General features: G+C 33.4%; 3 protein-coding genes across 3 annotated transcripts; 1 reads left to right on the plus strand and 2 right to left on the minus strand.

Annotated features, from left to right (window-relative positions):
• Window positions 1-5,243: 5,243 nt before the first annotated feature.
• LOC118045418 (protein POOR HOMOLOGOUS SYNAPSIS 1) lies at window positions 5,244-7,905 on the minus strand. Its single transcript, XM_035054042.2, has 8 exons — window positions 7,525-7,905; window positions 7,314-7,430; window positions 7,167-7,232; window positions 6,950-7,053; window positions 6,683-6,885; window positions 6,544-6,590; window positions 6,287-6,314; window positions 5,244-5,888 (listed from the first exon to the last, which is right to left on the minus strand). Exons 1-8 carry the CDS (start codon window positions 7,828-7,830, stop codon window positions 5,830-5,832), a joined length of 930 nt encoding a protein of 309 aa, XP_034909933.1. The 5' UTR covers window positions 7,831-7,905; the 3' UTR covers window positions 5,244-5,829.
• Window positions 7,906-8,899: 994 nt separating this feature from the next.
• Window positions 8,900-16,425, plus strand: LOC118045366 (uncharacterized). The gene is given in 11 exon segments (XM_035053970.2): window positions 8,900-9,468; window positions 9,614-10,099; window positions 10,214-10,371; window positions 10,697-10,780; window positions 10,860-10,912; window positions 11,035-11,116; window positions 14,216-14,323; window positions 14,536-14,659; window positions 15,017-15,066; window positions 15,068-15,103; window positions 15,903-16,425. Coding segments are annotated over 11 exon segments (1,764 nt in total). The 5' UTR covers window positions 8,900-9,107; the 3' UTR covers window positions 16,125-16,425.
• A 164-nt stretch (window positions 16,426-16,589) lies between these two features.
• LOC118045368 (ribose-phosphate pyrophosphokinase 4) lies at window positions 16,590-23,967 on the minus strand. The gene is made up of 7 exons (XM_035053973.2): window positions 23,422-23,967; window positions 23,030-23,345; window positions 22,712-22,807; window positions 22,551-22,619; window positions 21,514-21,642; window positions 20,237-20,336; window positions 16,590-17,159 (listed from the first exon to the last, which is right to left on the minus strand). Exons 1-7 carry the CDS (start codon window positions 23,820-23,822, stop codon window positions 17,014-17,016), a joined length of 1,257 nt encoding a protein of 418 aa, XP_034909864.1. The 5' UTR covers window positions 23,823-23,967; the 3' UTR covers window positions 16,590-17,013.
• Between the last annotated feature and the right edge of the window lie 1,694 nt (window positions 23,968-25,661).

The raw sequence follows: 25,661 nt of genomic DNA on the forward strand, positions 1-25,661 counted from the left end.
TAAATTAAAGGGTGACAAAAAATCAATTGGAGGATTAAAATGTATTATAAAATAACATTTATATAAGGAAAAACAAATCAAAAGAATGAGGGTTAAATTGAATAAAACAGATCAACATAAACTTTGATTGAATGATAAAATTGTAAGGCAACAAAACTTTAACAAAAAAAGTCAAAGGAAAAAAATTAAAAATCAAAAGAATAAGGAATCCGAGATGAAGAAAAATAACATATGAGAAATTGTAATTGAAGGATTAAATTGAAAAAAAAAATTTTATAAAAAAATATAATAAAAAATATAACAAATCAATAGAATAAGATTGAAATTGAAACACAAAGAGAAAAGAGAACAGTTGTGCACTTTCGTAGGCAAAAAAAAAAAAAAAAATAATCCACCAGTAATAATTCGACCATCATATACCATCATGCACGCACACAAGAAGGAAGATGATACGATGACACGATGACACTTCAAAAAAGACAATGAAAGGCCAAGTTAGGCCACCAGGTAGCGAATGCACTTTCCGCTAAAAAGCACAGGACATCCATCCACTTGCAAGCATATAATGAGCATAGATCAACTTTTTCCAAATAAAATTTTTTATAAATCAACTAAAAAAATACCAAAACATTCCTAGTATCATTGAAAAACAACAAAAAAAAAAAAAACATTTGAAATAACAAAAGCATCCCAAATGTATACCTTGTTTTTTTTTTCTTTATCTTTTTTAATGTTAAACATATTTCTACCATATACTAAGTAGGGAAAAATCACAAAACTCTTGCCCAATCACTTTACATTTTGTTTACCTAGGGTAAAAAAATTTTTATTGTTTTCAAAACTCGTTTGTCAACATCTCTAAATTATTTTTGATCTTGGGCCCAAAAATATGTTTTTTAAATATAAAAAATTTGAAAGGGGCTAACATATCCTAGAATAATCTCTAAATAACCAATAAATCTTTGAAAAAGATCAAACCACCTCGACATAAAGCCTTCCATATTATTCATTCAAAGGATAAAAAGGGTAATTTTATTGTAGCAATCTATAGTAAATTATATATATTGCTACAATAAAAAACACAGATGACATATATTTCATGTTAATAAATTGAGCGGAGGTTGAAAACTAAAATAAGCAAAATCAAGACGATTTCTTATGTAAAAAGACAAGTTATATATTATTCACTAAATTATTGATTCACACTAAGATGTGGATTGATCTAGATTTTTCTTCGAACATAAGAAAATACTCAGATATTGTAATGTTTTTTTTTAAGGAAAAAAATTTAAATCATGTGAGAGTTGATCTGATGTAACTCGTTGACTTTGTGGGTTCAAAAGCAACTGATACAACTTGCAAAAATATAATTTGACTAAAAATAATTTCAAAATGACATTTTTTTTTAATATTAAGATAACAATACATTAAATTAACTTGGATTAGCTCAGGGTTAACTTGTCAAATTCACGACCTGGGTTATGAAAATCATGATAACCTAATAGAAAGCAAATTAAAATAAATTATGATGTCTAATTTCCGATCTACCTAATGTTGAAAGAATGAAATTAAAAAAAAATCAATTAAAAAAAAACCTAAAAAAAATGACTCGAGTTAACTTGTTAAACCCACGATTCATATCATAAGACCGAAGTAACCTCATAAAAAGCAAATCAAAATAAATTATAAATTTTAATCCTTAGTCAACTCAATACTGAAGAATGATATCAAAGGAAGAAATCAATTAAAAAAAAACATAAAAATGAACCAAGTCAATCCATAAAACTCATGACTCAGATAAACAAACTGAAGATAACCTCATAAAAAAATAAAAAAAATAAATTGATTTAACTCAAATTGATCTGCTAAATCTGTAACTTGATCATGGACTTAGGATAACCCTATAAAGAGCAAAACAAAAAAAAAATTATAAAGCTTAATTTTTAATCACCATGTCGGACACAATGTTAAAAAGCTAAAACCCACGACCTTGACTGTGAGACGAATATATCATCGTAGAAAGCAAATCAAAAAAAATTATGAAGCTCAATTCCATAATTGCCTAGTGTTGAATGAATGAAATTAATAAAAAAAATCAATTAAAAAGGACATAAAACGACTCGGGCCAACTTAATTAACTCATTAAGCATTATTCCTAGGTCATGAGGTTGAAATAACATAATAGAAAGTAAACAAAACAAATCACGAAGTTTAATTCTCAATTAACTTAATATTAAATGATAAAATTAAAAAATATAATTAAAAAAAAGCCTGAGTCAATTGGATAACTCGAGATCCATGTCATAAAAATGTGATAACTTAATAAAAAATAAATTTAATAATAAAAGATGAAATAAAAAAAATTAATTGAAAAGAAAATCAGATAAATGAAAAAAAAAAGGAGAGGTACAATAAAACTCCAATTAACCTAATATCAAAAATTAAAATTAAAAAAAAAAGTTAAATAAGAAAAGAAAAAAAATTTAAATCAATCGAGTTAACTCATCAAACTCGCAACCCATATCATGAGAGTGTGATAACTTAATAAAAAATAAATTTAATATTAAATGATAAAACTTAAAAAATAAATGAAAAAAAAAAAGATAAAAAAAAAAAAACTAAACCACATAGTACGTACAATAATAATAATTTGTTATTGAATCCTGCCTGCTGCTAGAACCTAAACGACACCGTTTTCATTTGACATCTTTGTTTTGGTTAGAAACGATAACATTTAAGACATTTCCGAATCTAAACACCACATGTTGAATCCTACATCCTGCTGGAACCTAAACGACATAGTTTTTAGTTGAATCTTTGTTGTGGTTAGAAACGATGATGTTTACGGCTTGTCTAGATCTAGACGCCACATGAAGAGATATAATCATTTTTGCCTTTAATAAACTAGGATGATACCTTTTGTCACGGTTTAAATAAACTCGTGCGGTAGCCTAGTCCCTCACTAGACTCAGCCTTCCCTCTCCAATATCGTGTTTGCCTACTAACTAAGTGTTTCCCTCACCCAAGAGGTTTCCCCACTTTCTCAAGTTAAAGACAAGCGGAATACACAAGTAGATTGCAACAAAGTAAAGCACACCAAGAATACAAGAAGAACTCTCAATCTTTATTTATCTCGTCAACAAAGGATTACACAATGACTATGTGTGCTATGCACAGAAATCGCATGCTACATAACCAAGCTTACACACGTTATTTCTCTCTATGCATTCCCTATCTCGTATGCTCTCTTCTCTACCACATCTAAGAGCATCAACAACTATTTATAGCCAAGTATGTGAGCTGCAAGGCTCACCCATGATCTCCTATTTTTCAGGACATAGTGGGGCACTTTCTCCCCCATGTTCTCCATGATCTCAGTAGCTTGGAGAACACCCCAGTCATGCTCCCATGTTCTGCCCCCATGAGGCTGCCACTTCACCCATATTCTGCCCCATGATCCCATGATCTAGGAAGACCATGACTGCCACTAGCCCACGTTCTGCATGCCCACCTGGCAGCCCCATCTGCTAGCTCTTGCTTCGTCAGCTGTTGAGTCACTCATATATCTTGGACAGTCCTTCGTCCAAGTTTTAGATTGTGCCAAGTCGATGACTTGCACAAGCTGTTGCACGCTGTTGAATTCGCATCTGCGTGCAGGCTGTCAATTCCTGCGCTGCCGAATTCGCATCTGCGTGCAGGTTGCCAATGTCTTCGCTGCAGAATTCCTCGACAGCCCCATCTGCTAGCTCTTGCTTCGTCAGCTGTTGAGTCACTCATATATCTTGGACAGTCCTTCGTCCAAGTTTTAGATTGTGCCAAGTCGAGCCCCTGACTTGCACAAGCTGTTGCACGCTGTTGAATTCGCATCTGCGTGCAGGCTGTCAATTCCTGCGCTGTCGAATTCGCATCTGCGTGCAGGTTGCCAATGTCTTCGCTGCAGAATTCCTCGACAGCCCCTGTTCTCGTCAGCCTATGCCCCTGACGAGTTTTCCTGCCTGGCTTGGACATTCCATCGTCCAGCCCATGTTTGTCAACAAATCTGCGCCGTCGATTTATCGGTGGGATCTAGCTAGACGCCACATTAAGAGATATAATCACTGTTTTGCCTGCGAAGCGTACACCTCGTGCACATTTAACAGTGTTACACCTTTTGTTTTAAACTGCTTGAGTAATGGACTTAAGAATTGAGGTCTCAGAGGCCATACCAGTATTGTGCATTCTGTTATATATTTTCCTCTCCGTGCGTGATAAATGGAGCACACCATGCTATACGCAAAACAACAGCAACAAAGCTTCTCTTTTCTTCTGTATTGATTGCTTTGCCCACAAAAACTCAGCAGACCAATCTCCCTCCTGCTATTCACCCTGCATAACTACAACGGCTGCCGCCATATCTTTCTAGCAATAGTACAAGTGAAGAAAAGATGATCATGATCCTCATTACCAATATTAAAGAAAACATTAAGAGTCGAATTAAGAGCACTGTAGTTAAATTCTTGCAGTCATGATATAGCGATTATGTGGGTACAGATCCAGATTGCAGAGCCCCTTGAACGCAAGTTACTTCAGGATGGAAGCTATCTCTGATCACTGTTGATCTGTGTTTTTTACAATAAATTACGGCTTTGTTATAGCTTTCTGAAAACCCTAAAATGCTATTTTTCTTGTTAATTTAAAAGCATTATGATTATTTTTAAAATATTTTTTATTTGAAAATGTATTAAAATAATATTTTTTTTTTTTTTAAAAATAATTTTTAATAAAAATGCATCCAAATGATTTGAAAATAAAAAAAATATTAATTTAAAATAAAAAATAAAAAAAATTAATTTTTTTCAAAAATACTTTTAAAATACAAAAATAAAACTTTAAAATGCAAGCAAACCATTGGTTTCCCCCATCCAAATAAGCACCACTGTTGAACACAGAACCATAAGGACTTGAGATTTGTTATTTTTAAGCTTAACCATGTATTCTCAAAACTGAGGTTCGAGCCCTTCCTGCTACTAGTATAATAGCCCCATTGATCTAAAGGATTTTACTCCTCCAGAGCTTATTTGTTTTTGGATTTTAAAAATGTTTTTAAAATAAAATAAAAATATTTTTTTTATTTAATTTTTTTTATATTTTTTTTCAAACTGTTTTGACATATTAATATTAAAGATAAATTTATAAAAATAAAAAAAATTATTTAATATATTTTTTAAATAAAAATCATTACTATACTAATATTCTCGTTAGACAAGGCAATCATAGAATTCACCGGAGGTTTTTTCAGCGGCCTCACCTCAGATTTAGGTTAAAGTACAGATCTGGAGCCAAGTAGTACCTCTTTTGGCTAAAAAAGTTTGGTAACAATCCCCATTCTTTGGCTACGGATATCTCAATATCTGAAACAAAAGGGGGAAGTCTTCTATGACTTTTGGCTGCAGAAGGATTTATGAAATTGCTTTACGTTTTCCTTTTACACATGATTTAGTTATTCTTTTGAATTCAATTCGTCAGCAAAAGAAGAGGAAACACTAATAAGTGGCGTAAAAGAACATGGAAAAAGAAATTTTGTATGGAAAGGCCCAGTAGCAAACATGCCATTTGGTTGTGGATCCTCACAACTATTTCTAGTTTCTATCTAGGCATTTTACTTTAAATCCTATACAGGGTAATTTAAGCAATTAACAAAGCATTTCAAAAGAGAAACAAAGATTTAGGGATAAGGTCACTTTGAACATGGCTTTTGGCTGTCTGTGGTGACTGGTGAGGGTCACGTATCCATGGGGCACTGAAGAAGAAATTCTAAACTCCATACGTACTTCATGAAGGCACTGATGATCACAGTATCAGATCATCTCCAAGTTCATTGATAACTCTCTCCACTTTCGATAGCATATCTGGCAATGACAGAAGAAAAAATGTGACAAAAAACCAAAAGAGTTTCCGTAAAGAAAGTGTTTACTCAAGTGCAGATATCACCAGCTCTACAATTTGGTTTCTTTGCAACGCCCAGTCCAAGCTAATAACTCTAAATTATCTGGTATAGTAAATTTAGTTTCCTAAGCTAATGGCAATTAGCGAGCTCCAAACAAGATGAAAAAATGGGATAACGTTAGCATATTACAATAAACTAGCTTAGGATGCTAATATCAAGCTTAAGTGGAGAGGACCAACATGTATTCTCAGAGCAAGCTTCCTTAAGCATGCTGCAATAATAAGAATGGACGCGTGCCTTGGAAACTGGGAGCTCATAGAGGATGGATTCTAATATGAGTGCACTGAGAATTTAACTTACCTTGAAAGGAAGAATCCTCCATGTATTTCTGCAAGAAAGCAAGATTATTATCATAATCACTGTGGTGTATCGTAGAACAGCAAGAACAGGAAATAATAAGCTCAACTTAAGAACAGGAAATGATTATTATCGTTATTATTTTGGAAGTGTCAAAAGTGTTTCGTCCAATCCAAATCAAGATAAGCTCCAAAGCACCACTATCTATTTCTAGCAACTAGGCATTCATATAGACGTGACAAAAAGTAAGAGAGAGCTACCATAATTTGGGATTTGAGATCGATTTCATGAGATGAACTTGGCTGGCCTGCAGAGAGAGCATTTCAGGTAAGGGAAAAAAATCAGTGAATAGATTAATGAACGAGAATCATCAAATTACATCAGTGACAGCATGTATACCTTGTTTGACCTCAGAGCAGCAGTCGAGCAGTAATGACGTAAAGCTGGGAGGCATGGCTGGAGAAATTCCTTCATTGTTGTGATTCAGAGATTTTTCCGTACTCAATGATGCTTGTTCAGCTTCCTTGTTCCAACTCAATTGAAGTTGAGGAGAATAATCTTGAACAGGACCCATCGTGCTCGATTCCTCCTCCACCCAAGCTCTACAGACAGTAAAGTTTGTAAATCTTTAGCAGAGTTGATCAATCAAGTTAGGCAATGACATACCTAGGTTTGTATCCATCAGTAGGCATGAACACAGATTGTGACGAAATCGCTGATTGAAAGTCGCTATCCAGACGTTCAGTTTCAATTGGATCCTCCAGGATAACCTGAAAACACAACCCAAAAAATAAAAAATAAAATCAGCATTTCAAGGAGAGGAACTTAGCCATGAGCTTCATGATTTATTAACAACAATGATTTAAAATATCTTAACCGCCACCTTCAAAGCATTTATAAACGCTTCTGCTTCTGAAAAAGTTGAAAATCGAAAGCCAAACTTCTGGATCTGCAAACATGTGAAAGTTGAGCTACATTTTGACTTCAATTTCTATTCGTGACAGAAAAACTCGAATATTATGTTACCTACCTCGTCAAGAGAATCCTTGAAGGTCACAAAGACGGCTCTGGTGCCCCTTGAAGGATATCCAGAAACGCACGAAACCTGAGGCCATGAGAAATGCAGCTTCCAAATATAGTGCTCTTCCTGCACCATCAAATTCATATTCAATTCAAAAATAAACCAAATTATTCGATACTTTTAATCGATTGCTTCTAAAGGAAGAGTAAATACTACTGACAAGGACGGTGCCGTTTAAAGAGAGCCCGAGGATGGCGTCTTTGGAGTTGGATTGGTAGTTGAGGAGCTGGAGAGAGGCGGTAGCAGAGACGGAGGAGATCCAGGTGCCTCGGGTTGGGCGGCACGTCCGATTGTGAGGGAGAGGAATGAGAGACGGACACGTGGAAGGCAGAGAAGGATAGTTGATGAATCGAGAGAAAGTCACCTGCCATTGGTCTGTAGGAATGGCGGAGGGCACTCTTTGCTCTTCTTCACCGCCTTCATGACCTATTATTGCTAGAGAAGATCCTGCCTCCATGTTTTTCATTCAGTTTTCTCGGTCTCCGCGCTTCTTCTTCTTCTTCTTCTTTTTTCAAATTAAGGGAGGGAAACTGGAGATTGTTGTTTGTTTCGTTTATTTTTTTCAAAAACAATTATTTACTACTTATATACTACCAGTAAGTTCTCTTTTGTGCCTGATTTTTTTGTACCGGCTGGAAAGGCCCGTTATTGTTAGCTCTTGATGACATGTTGTTTCTTAAAAATTAAAAAAAGAAAGAAAATAAATAAATGATATGGAAATGGAAATGGAAATGGAATTGCAAATATTTATAAATAAAATAATATTAAATTAGTTAAGAAATTAATTAATAAATAATTAAAATCAGTTTAATTATTTAATTCATCTAGTAAAGTCAAGGAAATTAATTTATAATTTATTAATATATATATATATATATTATTTACTTTTTCATAAATAAATAAGAATAAAATAACTATAACTTGAAAATTAACTTGGGTTATTATATGCTTAGTTAATTTGAAAAGTCATTGGTAAGTCTATATTAATTGTTTTTATTAAAAATATTAATATTTTTTTAAAAACAAAATTATAGCTGATATTATCGGATTTGAATTTATTAAATCAACTAAATTATAAATTAATTAAATTTAATAAAATCAATAATTTTTTAATTTAATTTAAAATTTAATCTAAATTATGAATTTTTTAAATAACTGTATTTATATTCATCTACCTCTTGTAATGAAAAATAATATATTTTTAGATTTTTTTAAAAAATAATATTAAAAATAAAAAAATATTTAATATATTTTTAATTAAAAATTAAATTTAAAAAACTTCATAATATATTTTTTCAGTTCGATTCCAAGGCTTGTTTAAAAATATAATTGCAGTTATTTTTTAAAGTGTTTTTTACTTAGAAATACAATAATATAATATTTTTTAATTTTTTAAAAATTATTTTTAATATTAATTTATAATTTAAAAATTTTAAAAATATATTAATTTTTTTAAAATAAAAATTTTTTTTCATAAAATTTATAGAAACATTTAAAATAACTAAAAACACCTCGATAGCCACACCCAGATCGCCCAGATCGCATTTGAATACACAACCTGTCCATCGTTAAATTAATATTATCGTTGAAAATTTAGCACATCTCTGCAATTTTTTATTGTTTGGCAAAGTTGTTTGCGTTTTTTAAATTAAACCACCCGCTCTTTGTAATTTCTCTTAATTTAATCATTTTTCATTAACTCTTTTTTAAAAAAGCAGGAAGGGAGGAAAAAAATAGACAACCATGAAATCTCTACTGAGTCCACAACCTTCTCTCCCAACTCACATCACCGAACCTCGAATCAATCTCTCCCGTTCAAAAGTCACTTCCTCTCTAAGGTTCGATCGTGACCGTTGGATTGGACGGAAGAAGTGTGGTTTGACTTTGAACGCTGTGTTGGACCCGGCAACAATCGATCAATTTGGGATTTCAGAATCCGAATTAGTAAATCCAGCTGTTTCCACTTCTTATCGGAGCTCCAAGTTGCCGAAACCCAACCAGACGGTCCTTGATGCTCAAGCTAGGGTTTGCACTGGTCCCACCCAGACCAAGCCTCTCAGCGAGGACCAGGCTTTTAAAGTTTTCGGTACCATTTTAAGATCCGGTGAGCTCATAATATTCTCTTCGCTCTCTCTCCCTCTCTTTTTTCGTTTTTTTTTAATATTTTTATTCAGTTCAATATGATTTTATAATTATTAATTTAAGTTAGCGTATTTAGATAGACTGAATTTTGTATTAATTTTTGTTAGCTAGAGGGGAATTAAAAGATGAAGAGCAAGTTTCGAAAGCGCAACTTGGGGCATTTTTTGCTGCGATGACAATTCGTGCGAATGCCTTTCCAGAAGCAACCCAATGGAGTGAAGGTGAGAAGCATGCAGTGAGCAATTTTTGGCCCCACCTAGTTCGAGCGCTACCATCGGATGTAATCTTCATTGCCGACCCTGAAGGCTCAATAATGGGAGTTGGAAGTTCGATTGGGCCCCAATATGTTGGGAATGGTACGAGCGATATGAGATTGGTTGGAGCCCTTAGGGAGGTTTTGGCAGGTGGTCACCTTGGATATGAGGAAGTCCAAGGTGTTCTAAGAGATGTTCTTCCTTTTAAATTTGAAGATAACAAGTGTTCCTCTGGAGTTAGTGAGACGTTGCTTTCGGCTTTTTTGATTGGCCAGCGTATGAACAGGGAAACCGATCGTGAGTTGAAAGCGTATTGCCTTGCATTTGATGATCAACTTGGTAGGTTTTTATTTATTCATTAGTTATTTCACGTGCTGGATTTTAAGTGATGAATGGTTTGAATTAGCCTATGTATCTTTTTCTTGTTTAATGCAATTCTCAGTTGGGCATTAGGTCTCGCACCAGTTGCTGATGTTAGATCATTGACTCATTACGGTGAACCTTATGATGGAAACACTCGTTTCTTTAGGAGCACATTGTTTGTTGCTGCTGTTAGATCCTGTTATGGCGAATCTTCCTTGCTTCATGGTGTGGAGTGGATGCCACCTAAGGTCAGCCTTCTGCTTATTAAATGTTGCAGCGTGTTTGGTTAAAATTAAAATTTATCTGGTCCCTAATTTTAAGGTGATGTTGATGATCTCACCTGTGAATTTATGCTTCCAATTCTAAGTCCTTTTGGAAGTAACACTGACAAAATGACTTGTTCTTAATATTTCTGATATTGGCATATTCATTACCTGTAGGGGAAATTACTTCCAATGAAACTTTTTTTTTTAGATGCTGAAAAAAGTATGGTAGTACTATCTGCTTTCACAACTTACGGAACTCACCACATCCCTTTTCATGATTATTTGATTGGTCTAGTATTTTCTTTAGGGAGGCATAACAGAAGAACAGATGCTGAAGTTTATGGGAGCAAATACAAGATTGACTCCTTTGCAGGCTAAAGAGCTTCTCGAGGTCTGTCACATTCTAATTACACAGTGCTACTTTACATTTGTCTCCTTGCTGTGCTGAAACTTTGTAACTGTCATTTCAGGATGAGGAGCTTGGTTTTGCCTACGTAAGTCAGCGTGAAGCTTGCCCATCCCTGTATGCAATCTAACCACGTACATCTATTTCAACCCTTCATCTCCCTTCTTCCTTGCATGGATAGATATCTCCATCATGCCTGTTTTATCATGTCCATGATTTTTTTGTGTTCCATTTTGCAGATATTCATTGATTGGGCTGAGGGAGCACATAAAGAAACGTCCCCCTCTGGCAACAACTGAAAAGGTTCAACAATTTGTGAAGGTGGGTCATGTTGTATATCACTATGTTGAATGGCATATTTATTTATCTGCACATCCAGACAGTCCTCTTTTCTTCTCTAAGAACACTTTGTTAGGTAGCACTTTATGCGAATAAATTTCTGTTTGCAATACCCTTGAAACGTACAGCGACTTAACATTTTTGGAAGGAGCTTGTTTTGCTCTTGTTCTGTTTTTGTTGTAGTTGTTTTCTAAGATAATTTAGAGATGGACGAAGGAAGTTGCAAAGATGAGAGGGAAAAAAGAAGAAGAAGAAGAAAGAAATGTTTTGAGATGAAGTGACAATTCATTACTTATTTCACTAGCTTACATCACACACACACACACACACATATAAGAAAAAAGTATAAAATTACTTTACTACCCTTGACTTCACACTATAAATAATAAATGCTCCTTACAGCACTCCCCCTCAAAGCAAACCCAACCAATGGTTTTTGGTGGGACAGTATAGGACCACGTTCTTGTAGGAACTCCATTCGAGTTCTGAACTTAAGAACTCTTAGTGGCATCTTATTAATGAGATATGTTGCTCCAAGAACTGCATCTCTCTGGTAGGTTTTGGGCAAATTCCTTGTGAACATTAGAGATCTGGCAGATTGTAGTAACTGCTTGTTCTCTTGCTTAGCTAAACCATTCTGATTTGATGTATTTACATAACTAGTCTGATGCAGAATTCCATGTTCCAGCATATAGCTTTGAAAACCCCCTTCCATGTACTTTGTACCATTATCACTCCTTAAGATCTAAAATTTAGCATTAAACTATGTAGATATCTTGTTATGAAACCTCATAAAGCAAGAGAACACTTCACTTTTATTATGCATCAAATAAACCTAAATAGTACAACTATAACAATCAATAAAAGTAACAAACCACCTATAACCAGATAAGAAAACAGCTGGACTAGGACCCTAAACATCTGAGTGAAATACCATAAAACGTTTACTACTTTTATTATTAGTTGAGGAATAAGTAGCACATGTATGCTTAGCTAATTCACATGCATCACAATATAAGGTTTTTGTAGTGGATTGCTTAGATAATGCTGGAAAAGGCTTTCTTGGAACACAAAAGATGAATGCCTTATTCAATTATGCCATAAAATTAATTCTTGATTGACTTCTTTAAAGATGGTCACCAGCCCATGTTTGAACACACTTGTGTTTCCTGAACCAACAAAACCAACTTCTAACAAATATAAGCCATCGTCCACCCTACCACAGCCAATCACTTTCTTTGTCTCTAGGTACTTGAACACATAATGAGTAGAGTAGAATGAGATTTTACACTCAAAATCTTTAGTTATTTTACTAATAGATGGAAGATTAAAAGAGAACTTGGGAACATGAAAAACTGAGGTTAAAGATAAACTTGGGAACCATCAACTATACGAACTTGATAAACTTAGGAACCATCAACTATATGAACTTTATCTTTACCTGAGAAAAGATTGTAAGATGAAAAAAAATTTGAAGACTAAGTCATGTAATCTTTAGCTCCTGAATCTATCACCTAATGATCAGAATAAAAAATGTTGGAAGAATTAAAAGCTATCATTAGCATACCTACATGTGCAAAGTTCGATGAAGAGGAAGGATCAAGCTTGGCTATTAGATATCTAACCGTCTAAATATTTTTCTTGGACAAAGTTGGGGGGGGGGGGGTTAATTGACTATCAAGAATTGAACTCTCAATTATCTTCGGTTATCTCTAACACAAGTGTTTGTGTTCTAGGAAAACCTATTCTTTTCCCACCTTGTTTTTTTAAAGGACATCCATGTAACTGTCAGCATGTCTCCCTAGTATGTTTGGTTCGTCCACAATAATCACACTTCATTTTTGCTTTGTCAGCTAACCTTGGTTCACTAAGACTTGTAAATCCCCTAATAAAGTTATTCAATGTTTAACCCAACTATAATATGGTCATATTCAATGTTTAACCCAACTAGGAAGTCATAGACATATTCCTTGTCAATTGAAACTTTATTGCATCACTTGGACAATATGCCTGGAATCATGGTAGAAGCCTAACTCTTGCTACAAACTACTCAGTATCACAAAGTATTAGGCTACAAACATGTCACGTTGCTTGGTATCATGAACCTTTTTTTTTATCTCATAAGCCCGGGCATCATTATCCAATTGTGAGTACGTCTGGCTGGTAGCATTCCATATTTTTGAAGCAAAATCTAATAAAAGATAACCACGAGCAATCAAAGGTTGCATAGAGTTGATGAGCTAGGACATGACTAGAGAATGTCTAGTTATTGGTCTCTTCTCTTCTCCTGTGATGTACCCGTACTATCCACGTCCCTTGATAAACAACAAACAAGATCGGGACCAAGCTAGATAATCATTTTCATCTATTTGAAATGGCTGATTTAGAGGGTAGAATTCTCATTCACAACTCCAACCCGACTCCCACTACTATCACCAGAGGCGAGACTGATTTTATCAACTGAATTCTTCTGTCATATTCACAACACTACCAAGAACTATATATCTGATGACCAAAAGAACCTAATTAGTCACTAACTCATAACCATTTTATATGAAATTGACAGCTCAAACAACAACAATTATTGGTGAGACATTAGGGCTTATGTTCATGAAGTCAAGACATTTTTCAATCTAAACATTGTGGTGATGCTGTGCTGAAATCAGCATGTTGTTTTGCTGATGTTAGCAAAACAGTTACTCTCCTTTCAAAACAATGTTGATGCTTGAACTCGCTAGATTTGTTTGTTGTGCTTTGATACCAAGTTGTTTTCTAGAGATGGAAGAAGTTTGAAAGATGAGAGGAAAAAAAGAAGAAAGAAATGTTTTTGAAGTGACAGCCCCCCCCCCCCCCCCCCCCCCCCCCCCACACACATACACACACTACCCTTGACTCTCACTATAAATAATAAACGCTCCTAAAAACAGTTGTTCAGGCATTTTAATTTCTATAGTAATTAATATGCAGGGAATACTTATATTATGTATGTCATCTGTATTAATTACAGCCTCTACTTTCCTTCCTCAACAAAAGTGGTGTTTATTTTGGTGTGTAACTTTTCAATTGTGTTTTTCTGAATAGGCTCGGGGGAGAGAAGCAATTGTTACTGGGTTTTATCATGAAGGCTATGAGGAGCCTCTTTTAATGCTTATGAAAAGAAGAGGTGTTCATTCTGGTTTGGTGGTGAAGGTATGGACTATGCATTTGCCATTGAACTCATAGGTTTCCCAAACATTTACCTTAATAAATCTGTCTTAAGAGAGATTTTGATTTGAAAACAAGGGAGTACAGTTTTCTGAAATGGTTTGCACGAGTTTGTTATTTATCTTTGGAGTATCATCAACTGAGTAATCAAAAGGAACTACTTGTTGTACTTTCTCACTGTGGGGTGTTTAATTTAGGGCGAGGAAGGGGCCCTCTCAATGACAACAAAATTCCGATCTGTGAATGCATCAAAAGGACTTCCTGTGAACTACTGTTCAGGCTTTCGTTCATTGAGCATGGATTCTGCTTTTGAACTTGATGGTATTTGTTAATATGTCTTTCTTACTTCCTATGAATGATTGTGGTCTTGTTAGTTTGCTCACGTGCTCATTTAAATACAGTCTCATAGTAGGATGTGTATGCTTTGGTTGCACACACACAAGAAAGAGAACTAATGCCCCACTCAAATATCTTGACTGAAATACCTGTAAATTGTATTTTCCATAGAAATAGTGTTTTTGCTTGTTTATATTTGACCTTCAAGTTTTGGTGATGATGATGTGGCTAAGATAGTAACTAATGCCGTGATCTTAGTAAGTGCTTATATGTTAGTACTTGTGGATTGAGCGTTTCAATTTTCAAACATTAAAATTGAAGCCTTTACTTTTGGTTTTTCAGGGGTGTCACGTCAGAATTTCAAAACTGAAGTTAATGCCAAGGACTTCGGATTTTGAACCCACTGATACTCCAAGAACTGATAGATCGGTAAGTTAAGTTTGTGATTATTTTCTTTTATCTTCTTTGGTTGTCTTATCCTCCGAGATTGTGATTGATGGTATTGCTAATGCACCCCGCTTGTCCAGTAGCGCATTGTTTAAAACTATTGATCTTTTTTTCACCAGAGGAAGAGCTGGATGGTTCAAGGGATTTCACTAATCATGTCTCATGAGAACTACTTATTTATGGATTACAAATTTCGTTAAAAACCCACAAAAAGAAAAGAGTTTACATTCCCTCGCACAGTTTGTATGCAAGAAATTACTAAAGGATGAAGTAGAAAAAAAGATACCAATTGATTAATTATTTCCTTAAAAACCCATGAAAAGAAAAGAGATCGCATTCCCTCACACACAGGCTGTATGCAAGAAAATACCTAAATTATAACATACGAATCATATAGCCTTTGGGTACTGTTTTCGAGTGCAGATCTTTTTTATTTTGCTTTCTGCTATCAAGTATTTATGATGCCTTTACTTTAGGAAAAGAATTGCATCAGTCCAGGTTTTATGATCCTATATGTCTCTCTCCCTCTCTCTCTCTCTCTACATGTATAGAGAGAGAGTCTACCCACCAAACCGCTCCTCGACATGGCAATCCAATTCCTGCCGCTGCAGCACTGAATCAAACGCACAAATCCTCATTTCAAGTTCAACAAACGAAACGTCACCACATGATTGACTGATGCACGCTGGCTTCTCTCTCTTCCAAACTCCTGTAGCCTTTTTTTTTCTTTCTCACAAGCCTTGCATTATGATACATTTTGTTTTTTTGTTCCTGATATTAGGTCTCCAAGAATATAGAGTTGGGTTTAGGAGCTCTCCATGGCCAGAAAGGACCGGCATATGATCGAATTGTCTTAAATGCTGGAATGGTGGATCACCTGCTAGGATGTGATGGTGCAGAAGATGTATCTACAGCACTGGATAGAGCCAGGGAGGCCATTGATAGTGGTAAAGCTCTTAAAAAGCTGTTAAATTACATAAGGGTTTCGCAGAAAATGAGGTGAAGGATGACCAGCTGGTGCATCTGATGAACATGGGAAAGCAATAATTACTGGCTTGAGAAGAAATGAAAAACACATTACAGGATTTCCTTTCGTTTTTCCCTTCACCGCTCTTGACCTTGTTATTTTCTTTTCTTTTCTCTTCCCTTCATTTATCTTTACCTTGTATAAACCTTGCTGTGGCCAGAGGAAAATAAAAGCATGCTTCTGGTATAAACTGGTCACATCACCCAGGCATGTTTCATTTTTTTTTTCTTGTAACATGAACATCGGATTAAATAAAGTTGTGTTTTTAGTTTTTTTACACTTGGTGATGGGAAATTACAACTATTTGGAAAAATGATTTATATGAAAAATTTTATGGTGTTTAAAGAATAATTAGTACTATCATATTAATTATTTTTTTATAGATATATGAAAGAGAGAATTAAATTTATGACTAATATAAAGTTAAAAAACATCTTCATCTCAATAAAACTAAAAAAAGACATCTTTATTGCATTCTTAAACTCAGCTCAAAAGGCTAAAAACAGTGCTCCTCTAGAAATAACACAAGTGTTCCCCATAGCAGGCTTAACTTTTCCCTCCAAAGTCCAAGCATAAAACTTGGAAGACTGATGGTGATCAACAAGTGAAATTTACAAATTGCTTATTGAGGTGAAAATCCGACTTAAAAACTTTATTCTGCCTGGAAGTTCCAGTTCTCATAGTTTTTCAAAGACCAAAAACTTGACATCAATCCCGCATGTCAAGATGAATGAAACATTAGTAAAACTTGAGGAGAAAAAAGAATTGAAAAACAAAAAGAGAAAAAAGGTGAGAACAAAATCGAAACTCTCATTATCAGCAGTTCTCACTGCTTTGACAGACACCATCAAGATGATTAGGGGAATTAGAACAACTGCCCGATTTGAAGGGCGGCTGCTATTGAACCGGCAAGACTAAGAACTTCAAATGGCGGTTTGTTCATCACTTCCTTCACCGTCAATGGGCATGAGTCTGTAATCCAGAAGTAGGTTAGCCCTGCCCCTGGGTGGCCTGTATAAAACAAGAGAAACAGTCGAAAAGGGAAGAGGAAAAAAGCATAGAGAGAAGGATTAGACGATCGAACTTTGGAAGAAATATCATCTGATTAGTTCCATCTCAATTCTCAAAAGCAAACGGGAAGGATACACAAGTTCAAAGGCATCAACGAAATTAGAAAGAAAACCATGAAAAATCCTACTTAGTTCTTATTAAGTTTTCTCCCTCCATGATGGGGCGGGCGCTTCAGTGTCGGTAGCCCAAACCCACCTGCAATTTGGTGTCCTGGAGTGGTAAATCAAAAATTGCACACAAAATTTCTGCTTGTGCAAAATTACTCTTTGAAAACCCACATGCTTATTGTCTATAGAAAGATGATGATGCATAAGATATACAAGTTCTTAATGGAGAAATTATCAAAAGAACCAAGGGTATAAAACAACAGCCACATCGGCTTTGTGGCAACACACCAGTGTCACCGACCCGGGAGACTGGAAAATTTGGACTAGCATTCCCACAGCATCAGAAAGCCGTTTCATTTACATAACCAAGAGGTAGCTTTTGGTTATTCTTTAGGAATAGAAAACGTCAGAGACAGTAAAAACAAAAATGTATTTGTTAAAAAGATAAAAACATAGATATAAAAATAAATATCTCGAGTGTAATAATAAAGTGAATTTTTATACTTTCAAAATGCAGAAGAAACATGTTTTCAGAGACAATTTATTGTTTTATTTTTAAAATATAATTGTAAAAAACTCAAAATTCTAAAATTGTCCAACTAAAACATGTAGAGATAAAAATAATTATTATTACAATTTTAAAATTCAACTCGGAAATTGATCCAGAACAAGACCTGAGTCATGGTTTGGGATGGTAAACCCGGGTTGATCCAAGTCAATATAAAAATAAAAATGATTATTATCATGGTTTTAAAACTCGATTTGAGAGTCGATTTGGGGCAAGGCCTGAGCCATGGGTTAAGGCTGACTTTTTTTATAAAAAAAAAAAAATCAAAGTAACCTCGTTTTGATCAAAAAAAGATTTCAAAAAAAATCCAAGGATTTTTTACCTGTGTTTTATCTCAGGTCAACCAAAGCTTAAGCCTAGATTGGTCCAAATCCTGATTCCTAAGTCAACCCGCTAGACTATTCCTGATTTTATAACTAGAGTTATTATAATATTATTAATTTCAACACTCAATATAAACTTAAGTAAAAAAAAATATATCTAATCAATTTTATTTTATCTTATCCACCATAACCAAACACAATACAGAGATCATCACTTTGTCTTATACACTACTACCAACCACAATTTTGTTCTCGACTTATTTTTTATCTTGTCTCTATTGTCTATCTCTTTTATCCTAGAACAATAAACAAACATTACCCTACAAATACTCTAAATAGTGTAGAGAAATATTGTCCCCTCATGTTGTGGTCTAAGACTTAAGGCACTACGGATTCACTATGCCCATGAGTGTTTTTTTCATCCATTTTTTTAATCTTGCCCATTAAATGCTTGATTGAAGGCCCATTCAGCAAAAGTTCTCAAGAAAAAGTAAAATTGAAAAACAAAAAATTAAAAAGAAACACGTTGGAAAGATGAGTGGTGTTTTAAATTTTTTTTTACGAAATGTTCACCTTAGTCCTAATTCTTTACTGATTATATGAATTGAATCCCTCCAATTTTTGAAGTTTTAACAAAAATCAATTTAGATTTAAAATTTTATTTTTTAGTCCAATTCTGACCATCAAAATGGTCAATCTTTATGTTAAATTTTCATATGATAAAGGAAGTTCCACTTAAGTATTTATTTTACCTTGAAATTGCCTAAAAAACATATCTGAGCTTGGAAAGATTTTTTATTTTCGAATTGATTTTGGGTTTTGAGGTGTTTTTTTACAGCTATAGATTGATTTAACAAGGTTTTTAAAGTGTTTTCTAGATGTTTTTGGTTAAAAATGAATTGAAAAATAAATTTTTAGGTTAAAAAACCTTCAGCATTGATTTTCCAGCCACCACAGTGGTAGGACTCTAGATAAAGTCAGACAATATGTCATCTGACTTATTTTTCAAAAACAATTAGGACAGATGAAATTGGCCACCTCTTCTGCCAAAAAAAAAAAAAACACAAATTAAAGGGCCCAAGCGCGCTGACATGACTTGTCAAGCCCAACAACAACTGGCCTTTTTTTCTATTTTTTTTTCAAGTTTATCCCTTTTTTATGTCTTTTTTCAAAATAAATTTTTAATTGAAATTTAAATTAATACCCCTTTTCTTTTTTTATTTAATTTTTTTAAATAGCAATTATTTTTTAATTATTTTGTATGCTTTAATTTTTTTGAGTAGATTACTCTAATTCATCTATAATTTTTTCTTTTTATGTTTTATATAAATAAAAAATATTTATTTTTTAATAATATTTATAACATGTATAACCTTACATAATATGTTTATTTCATATTTCTATTATCATTTGATTAAATAGAAATTAAATTTTGATAAATAAAATCATTAAACATAGCCCGAATCGAAGCCTTTGTTGTGAGGTCAAATATCTTTATTATATATATATATCTCGATTTTTCCATTTCCATCTTCATTTATTGTTAATCTCTATTTTTTTTTTCATTTATTAACACATAGTTTTCAATTTATTTAATTATATATATGCATAAACTTTTTGATTTACACTTAATTTTTTTTTTTTATGTATAGAAAACATGTGGGAAAAGCCTGCATTTATAATTTTTTTTGGAAGCAAAAAAAGATATATCTATCCCACAGCGATGGCTAATATATATATAAGCAAAAATCAATTATGAGAAGATATAGCAATAGATTATAAGAATTTTTTTTTTAAAAAAAAGAGATTATTTTTAGAACACTGGTATGTTTATTAAATTTAAAATGAAGATCTACCATTTCCAGTTTTACTGCCACAAGAAAAAGGTTACTGTGGAAAAATTATTTTGTTTTCATTTTCAACATATCTATAACACATCATGTTAGCTTGCCAACAAAAGGAAAAGGAAAAAACATGTCAGTAAAATTTAAAATATAAATGACTACATGCATGCTGTACCTCCATTATCAGATTCAAAGCGTTCCCACGATTTATTTGGAAAAATCCCATGTGTCACGTAGGCACTTATTTTTGCCGCTCCATGGTTAGCCAGTATTTTCTACAATACATGAGGACCATGAGAATGGATCAGCAAATATTCTCTTTGAAGCTATATATACAGCAATAAATGAAAAGGAAAAGGTATGAAACATACTTTTTAGAGGTGCTGGGGGCTGTGCAATGAACTTAAAAATAAAAAGGCAGATATGATTATGTAAAATTGTCGATCACCCTAAGAATTCTCATGACCATCCAAACCCGAGTTCATATAAATTCATTTTCCAGTTTAATCCATATGAATAAAGCGGTTAAATTTTAGATATAAAATGATACTTTATATCTACTCATATTTGTAGGTTTAAGAAAATTCAACAAACTGTGTTAGAAGCAATATTCCAAACCTGAAAATGAATCTTCATGGGATATTAATTACAATTAAAGATCTTAAGCATCTAATAATAGAACTAAAAAGTGCATAAATAAACTCGATGATATGTTAAAAGCAATATCTCAACCAACACATACATTTCAGAACTTAGTAGAGATGCTAGAAGATCTTTCCAGTTTCAAGACATAATAGAAATATCAAGAGATGTTTCTACAATTTACCAGCACCTGATGGAAACATATAAAAAATGCAATATGTTTATATGCTTTTTAAAGGATTCAAGAGCACCCCATCATAGCATGTCAGTACATATAGATGAAGCCATAGAAAAAGAAGTTTCTGAATTACCTCATTTGATTTTCAATTCTGAATATTTCAGTCTTTTTGGTAAACCTAATCTATTTAATTAGAAATCTTATTATTGTTTAAGACTTTTTTATTTAATTAAGAAAATAGGATATTAATTAAGAGGTTTCTTTATGTGTGTTTTCCTTTTTCCTATTTGGATGTCAATTTTCTATTTAGTTTGGAACTATTAGGGCTTTTGGTGCCTATAAAAGTAGCAGCTAATCCATGAAATTTAGGAGAACTATTCATAATGCAATTGTAAGGATTTTGGTTTAATTTGAAGGCTACACCCTAGGGCATCCTCCCTTCCTCTGTTTTTTAACACTGTAAATTCCTGATTTCCTTGTAAAATCCTTGATCTCCAAACGTGGCTCACCACGGATCCTTTGGGATGCAAATTTAAATGAAGAGAATACTAAAATGAAGAATGAGTGTGAACCAAAGCAGCTGATGAAAATCAAAATGGAGAAAAAGGGGATTGTGTAAAAATATTAGGCACCTGGCATTCTACCAGAGTGCCACCTGACTGAACCAAATCATCAACAATAACAACATGACGTCCTCGAGGGTCTCCCTCCTTGATACGCACTATTCTTTGGTCACCTTCCCGAACTTTAGCACAAATGATCTACATATCAGAGGGCAAAAATTATGCAGGCAGCTCAATGCACATTAAAAGCAAGTATGATGAAATAAGAAAGTGGAAGACATGAGAATCCCTGACATACAGATGGTGTGATGCAGTTGAATAGTACTTAGATGCACACCTTAAGCTGATATTGCTTGTAAAATGTATAAGATTCAATTAAATGACTCATATATTGTCATCTCTAGAGATAAAGCAAATGGAGCATACCCATCCATTTTAATTATTTTCTACACAAGTTCTCCAAAAACATTTACTACAAAAACATGCTCAGCCCAATATAACTCTGAAAACTAAGCCACTGCTTGTCAACAGCTCAGTATATCTAATCTGTAATAGCAGTGTTTCTTTTACATGGTTTTGACTCAGTCAGTGGTTGGGCCTGACTCCGTTTGTTCAGTTCGCTGAGCTTACCCACAGTTGGAAAGTGCTACAGAAGCTTATACAGTTAAGATAAAGCAGTAGCAACAATTTCAGCATTCTTGGTGAACTCCAGTGGCATTATTTAGGCTGTATAGTAGAATTCTTCATGTCGTTATGGACGTTCAAAACCTAAATTCCAGTATACACATACTTTATGGAGCTCCTTTATGGGGAACAAATGCAAGAAGAAGGGTGTACATTCTTACATGAATTCTCATATTTATTACTAAGCAAAAGTGGATAACGATTTTCAACAAGACTGTAAGATGCCCAAAGATTTCTACCAAGAAAAGCAACCAGTTTCCAAATTCCAGTTCCATCGATCAATTATAATGGAGCAAATAAGGAAAACAGACAAGGAGAAGCGACATGGATATCTATGCTGACACTCGTTTGGATGCCCAGATGCATGAGAAACACATTCATGAGCAAATCATAGTGTCTGAGTAACACAGACAAGGTATTACCGTAGGGAAATGTTGCAGTTGTTTATGAAATCGTTTCCATGCACCATCATCAGGAAAAGCAATTGCTATCTGAAAAGTGAAAAAAATAGCATACACACCCTCAGAATGATGATTACTCTAAATAAATAAATAAATAACCAGAAAAAACATCAAAGTCTTACTTTGTCAGAATCAGGGAGCTCCTGAAGCCTATTTTTAAGCAAAGGTATTCCACTCTCAAAGCATGGTAAAATATTATCTCCGAAGTAGAACCTCTCCTAATTAGATGCAATAATAAAACAAGAAAAGCAAATTAATTGAGTCACAAAATTAACTCTTTCAAAAAAAAGAAAGAAAGAATCGGAGCTTATTGACTAGCTAACAAACAATAGCAGCAGCAAAGCCTGGGGCAGGCTGTGTAAATCCTTTGGCCTCGATCAAAAGCCAAATCCTTGCTGACTAACACAAACTCAAGAGAAAGGGAAGGAAAGGAAAGGAACCTGAAGAGCATGAATATCAAAAGTGACCAAGCTAGTAGGACCTCCCCTGGAAGTTGGTATATTGGACAAGATCCTAGCAAGAGTGAAGGCAGTGGCAACATCTCCTTCGTCCTCCATACGCTCCGAGGTTCCAGTGGGAAAAAAGGGAAGGACGAGGGTGAAGGAAGAAATGAACAATTTGGGCAAAGCGTATATAATTGAAAGCTGCTCAAATATTACTTTGGGGGAACTAAAAGAAGCCAGAAAAGCTACATGCTGACCCCTAATTCCTTGTGCATTTGGTATAAATAAATTCGGAAACCCATCATCAAATGTCCTGCAATAGCAATTAATAATAATAGTAGTAATAGAATTTATCAAACGAAAAACAAAAAAAGGGGTGGCAAAATGACCTCCAGGAGATGGAGCGGAGCTCGATTGAATCGGACTCGGCAGCGATTCGTTGAGCTAAGGGTTTGGTTTCAGCGCAGTAGAAAAGGCAAACCTTTTTGGAAGGAGAGGACTCCGATGAGGAGGAGGAAGCGGAGGGAATTGAAAAGGAGGAAGGAGAAGGAGAAGAGTTATGGATCGAGTGAAGATGGTGATTGGTTGCCGCAGATACATACCCAGCACTCCAATTTTGGGCGTCGCACCTAATCCTAATACTAATAGTAGTCTGTGATTTGGTTTTGAAGAGGAGAGAAGGGAATTTAGGACATTTGTTGTTATAGATGTAACTATAGTAAGAAAGATTTTTGCGTGAAGCGGTGGAGGAGGAGGAGGAGGAGGATTGGAGTGGTGGTGTTGCCGCCATATCCCAGTTATTGATTTTATTTTACGTTGGATTGATCTCTCAAATTTCAGACATGGTTACTTAACAACTAGTTAGATTCTCTCTACTCTCTCCTCTCTCTACCTACCACAGTTTCCTGCTGATGCTATTCTGTGTTGGCCTTTTTTTTATCTGTACTTTTAAAATCACGGGCCTTTTTTATATGTATTTTTAAAATCATGGATTCCTATGAATTTAGGGAGCGTTGACAGTTTAATATTCCTTATTTTTTAAAACTGTTTTTTTATATATATTAAAATATAATTTATATATTTTTTAAAAAATATTTTTAACATTAATATGTGAAAATAATGTAAAAGTAAAAAAAAATTTAAAAAATAACAAATTTAATTTTTTTTCAAAAACTCTTTTAAAATATAAAAACAAACGTCTTAGAATGTCTTTAGCTTCATGGTGCAACCATCATTTCTCAAAGTTTTTAAATTTATTTTTTGAAGTTTATAAAATATTTTGATGTATTGATATCAAAAAATATAAAAATATTATTTTAAAAAAATACTTTAAAAGATAATCACTACAACACTCTTAAACACTCTCTAAAAGGATGATGGGCCATAAATACGTAAGACTCGCCCTTTCTTACAATAAATACTAATAACATTGTAATCTTTGAGGTATTTAATAGTATAACAGTTGTTATTTTTTTAAATATTTTTATTTAAAAATATATTTTTTTTAGTTAAAAAAAAATTAATTTTGATGTTATCACATTAAAATAATGTACATATACATATACATATATATATATATATATATATATATTAAAAAATTATATCATTTAGAATGTAATTTCAACACATTCAAAAGTTGTGCCTAAATCAATACTGATGTCATCCACATCCACTCTTTAATTTAATAATCATGTTCATATATTAATTATAAACAAACGTTAAATCTTTGAGATATATTAAGCATCGCTTTAGATCAAGGATTTTAGTTATGAATTGTAATAATAGCTTCACTTTTTATTTTTCATATTTTTAAGAGATATTTCTTTGATTTTTTTCCCCATCAAGTGGGTGACATCTATATCATTAAGGAGGCGTGTGTGATGCTTTCTAGTGGCCAAATCCGGTCATTCACGGTTTCACTAGATGCGTAGTTGTGTCTTTTTCTATATGGTGTGACACGTGTAGACAGAAAATGATTGAATTGCTGCCAATGATCAATTGTTTGTGTTTTTTCTTTCTTTTTTTTCTCGTGACAACTAAAATGCACAATTGTTCTTTTTGTTTATTATTTGTCAAAGTAGACATGTTTGTCATATTCAAGTATATTGGAATTGATAGTCAAGGGTCTGGCATGACTGTCAAACCCATGCGTTCGGGCTTGACAACCATGCTAACTTCGTGCGCTGGGATCTGTCAAACCGACACCTAGGTTAAAAAATTTAATTTTTTTCAAAAACATAATTGAACTGAAAAACAAATATTGTTTCATTCAAGCAAGATTTTTCATTTATATATAGTAGAAATTAATTGTATTTTTTTTTTTGTGCAATTTATTTTATAAATTTATTATATTTGAAGATGAAATAATGAAAAAAATATTGATTTTTAAATGATTTATTTCAAGTCTTTCAAAAAAAACTAAATATTTGTTTTTGTATTAAAAAAAATATTAATATTGACTTATATTACTAGTATGAAAAACATTAGGATACTCCAAGTTATTGAATCAAAAGTAACACTTACATTCGACATTTAAAATTCACAGCACATTGAAAAAGGTTAATTTTTAATTAAAAAATAATAAAATAAAAATAACACTAATATTTTGTTTTTATACGATGACTAGAGT

The sequence above is a fragment of the Populus alba genome, chromosome 10 (assembly GCF_005239225.2).
Source record: "Populus alba chromosome 10, ASM523922v2, whole genome shotgun sequence".
In the NCBI taxonomy this organism is placed as follows: domain Eukaryota; kingdom Viridiplantae; phylum Streptophyta; class Magnoliopsida; order Malpighiales; family Salicaceae; genus Populus; species Populus alba.

What these genes read in the sequence shown, in the direction of transcription:
- LOC118045418 (XM_035054042.2), bottom strand. Translation starts at nt 7,830, where the DNA reads ATGAAAAACATGGAGGCAGGATCTTCTCTAGCAATAATAGGTCATGAA. An exon ending in CTGCTCTGAGGTCAAACAAG is followed by an intron (nt 6,591 to 6,682) that starts GTATACATGCTG and finishes CTCTCTCTGCAG; the next exon opens with GCCAGCCAAGTTCATCTCAT. An exon ending in ATCTCAAATCCCAAATTATG is followed by an intron (nt 6,315 to 6,543) that starts GTAGCTCTCTCT and finishes GCTTTCTTGCAG; the next exon opens with AAATACATGGAGGATTCTTC.
- LOC118045368 (XM_035053973.2), bottom strand. Translation starts at nt 23,822, where the DNA reads ATGGCGGCAACACCACCACTCCAATCCTCCTCCTCCTCCTCCTCCACC. An exon ending in CTCCGCTCCATCTCCTGGAG is followed by an intron (nt 23,346 to 23,421) that starts GTCATTTTGCCA and finishes TTGCTATTGCAG; the next exon opens with GACATTTGATGATGGGTTTC. An exon ending in GCACTCTGGTAGAATGCCAG is followed by an intron (nt 20,337 to 21,513) that starts GTGCCTAATATT and finishes CATGTATTGTAG; the next exon opens with AAAATACTGGCTAACCATGG.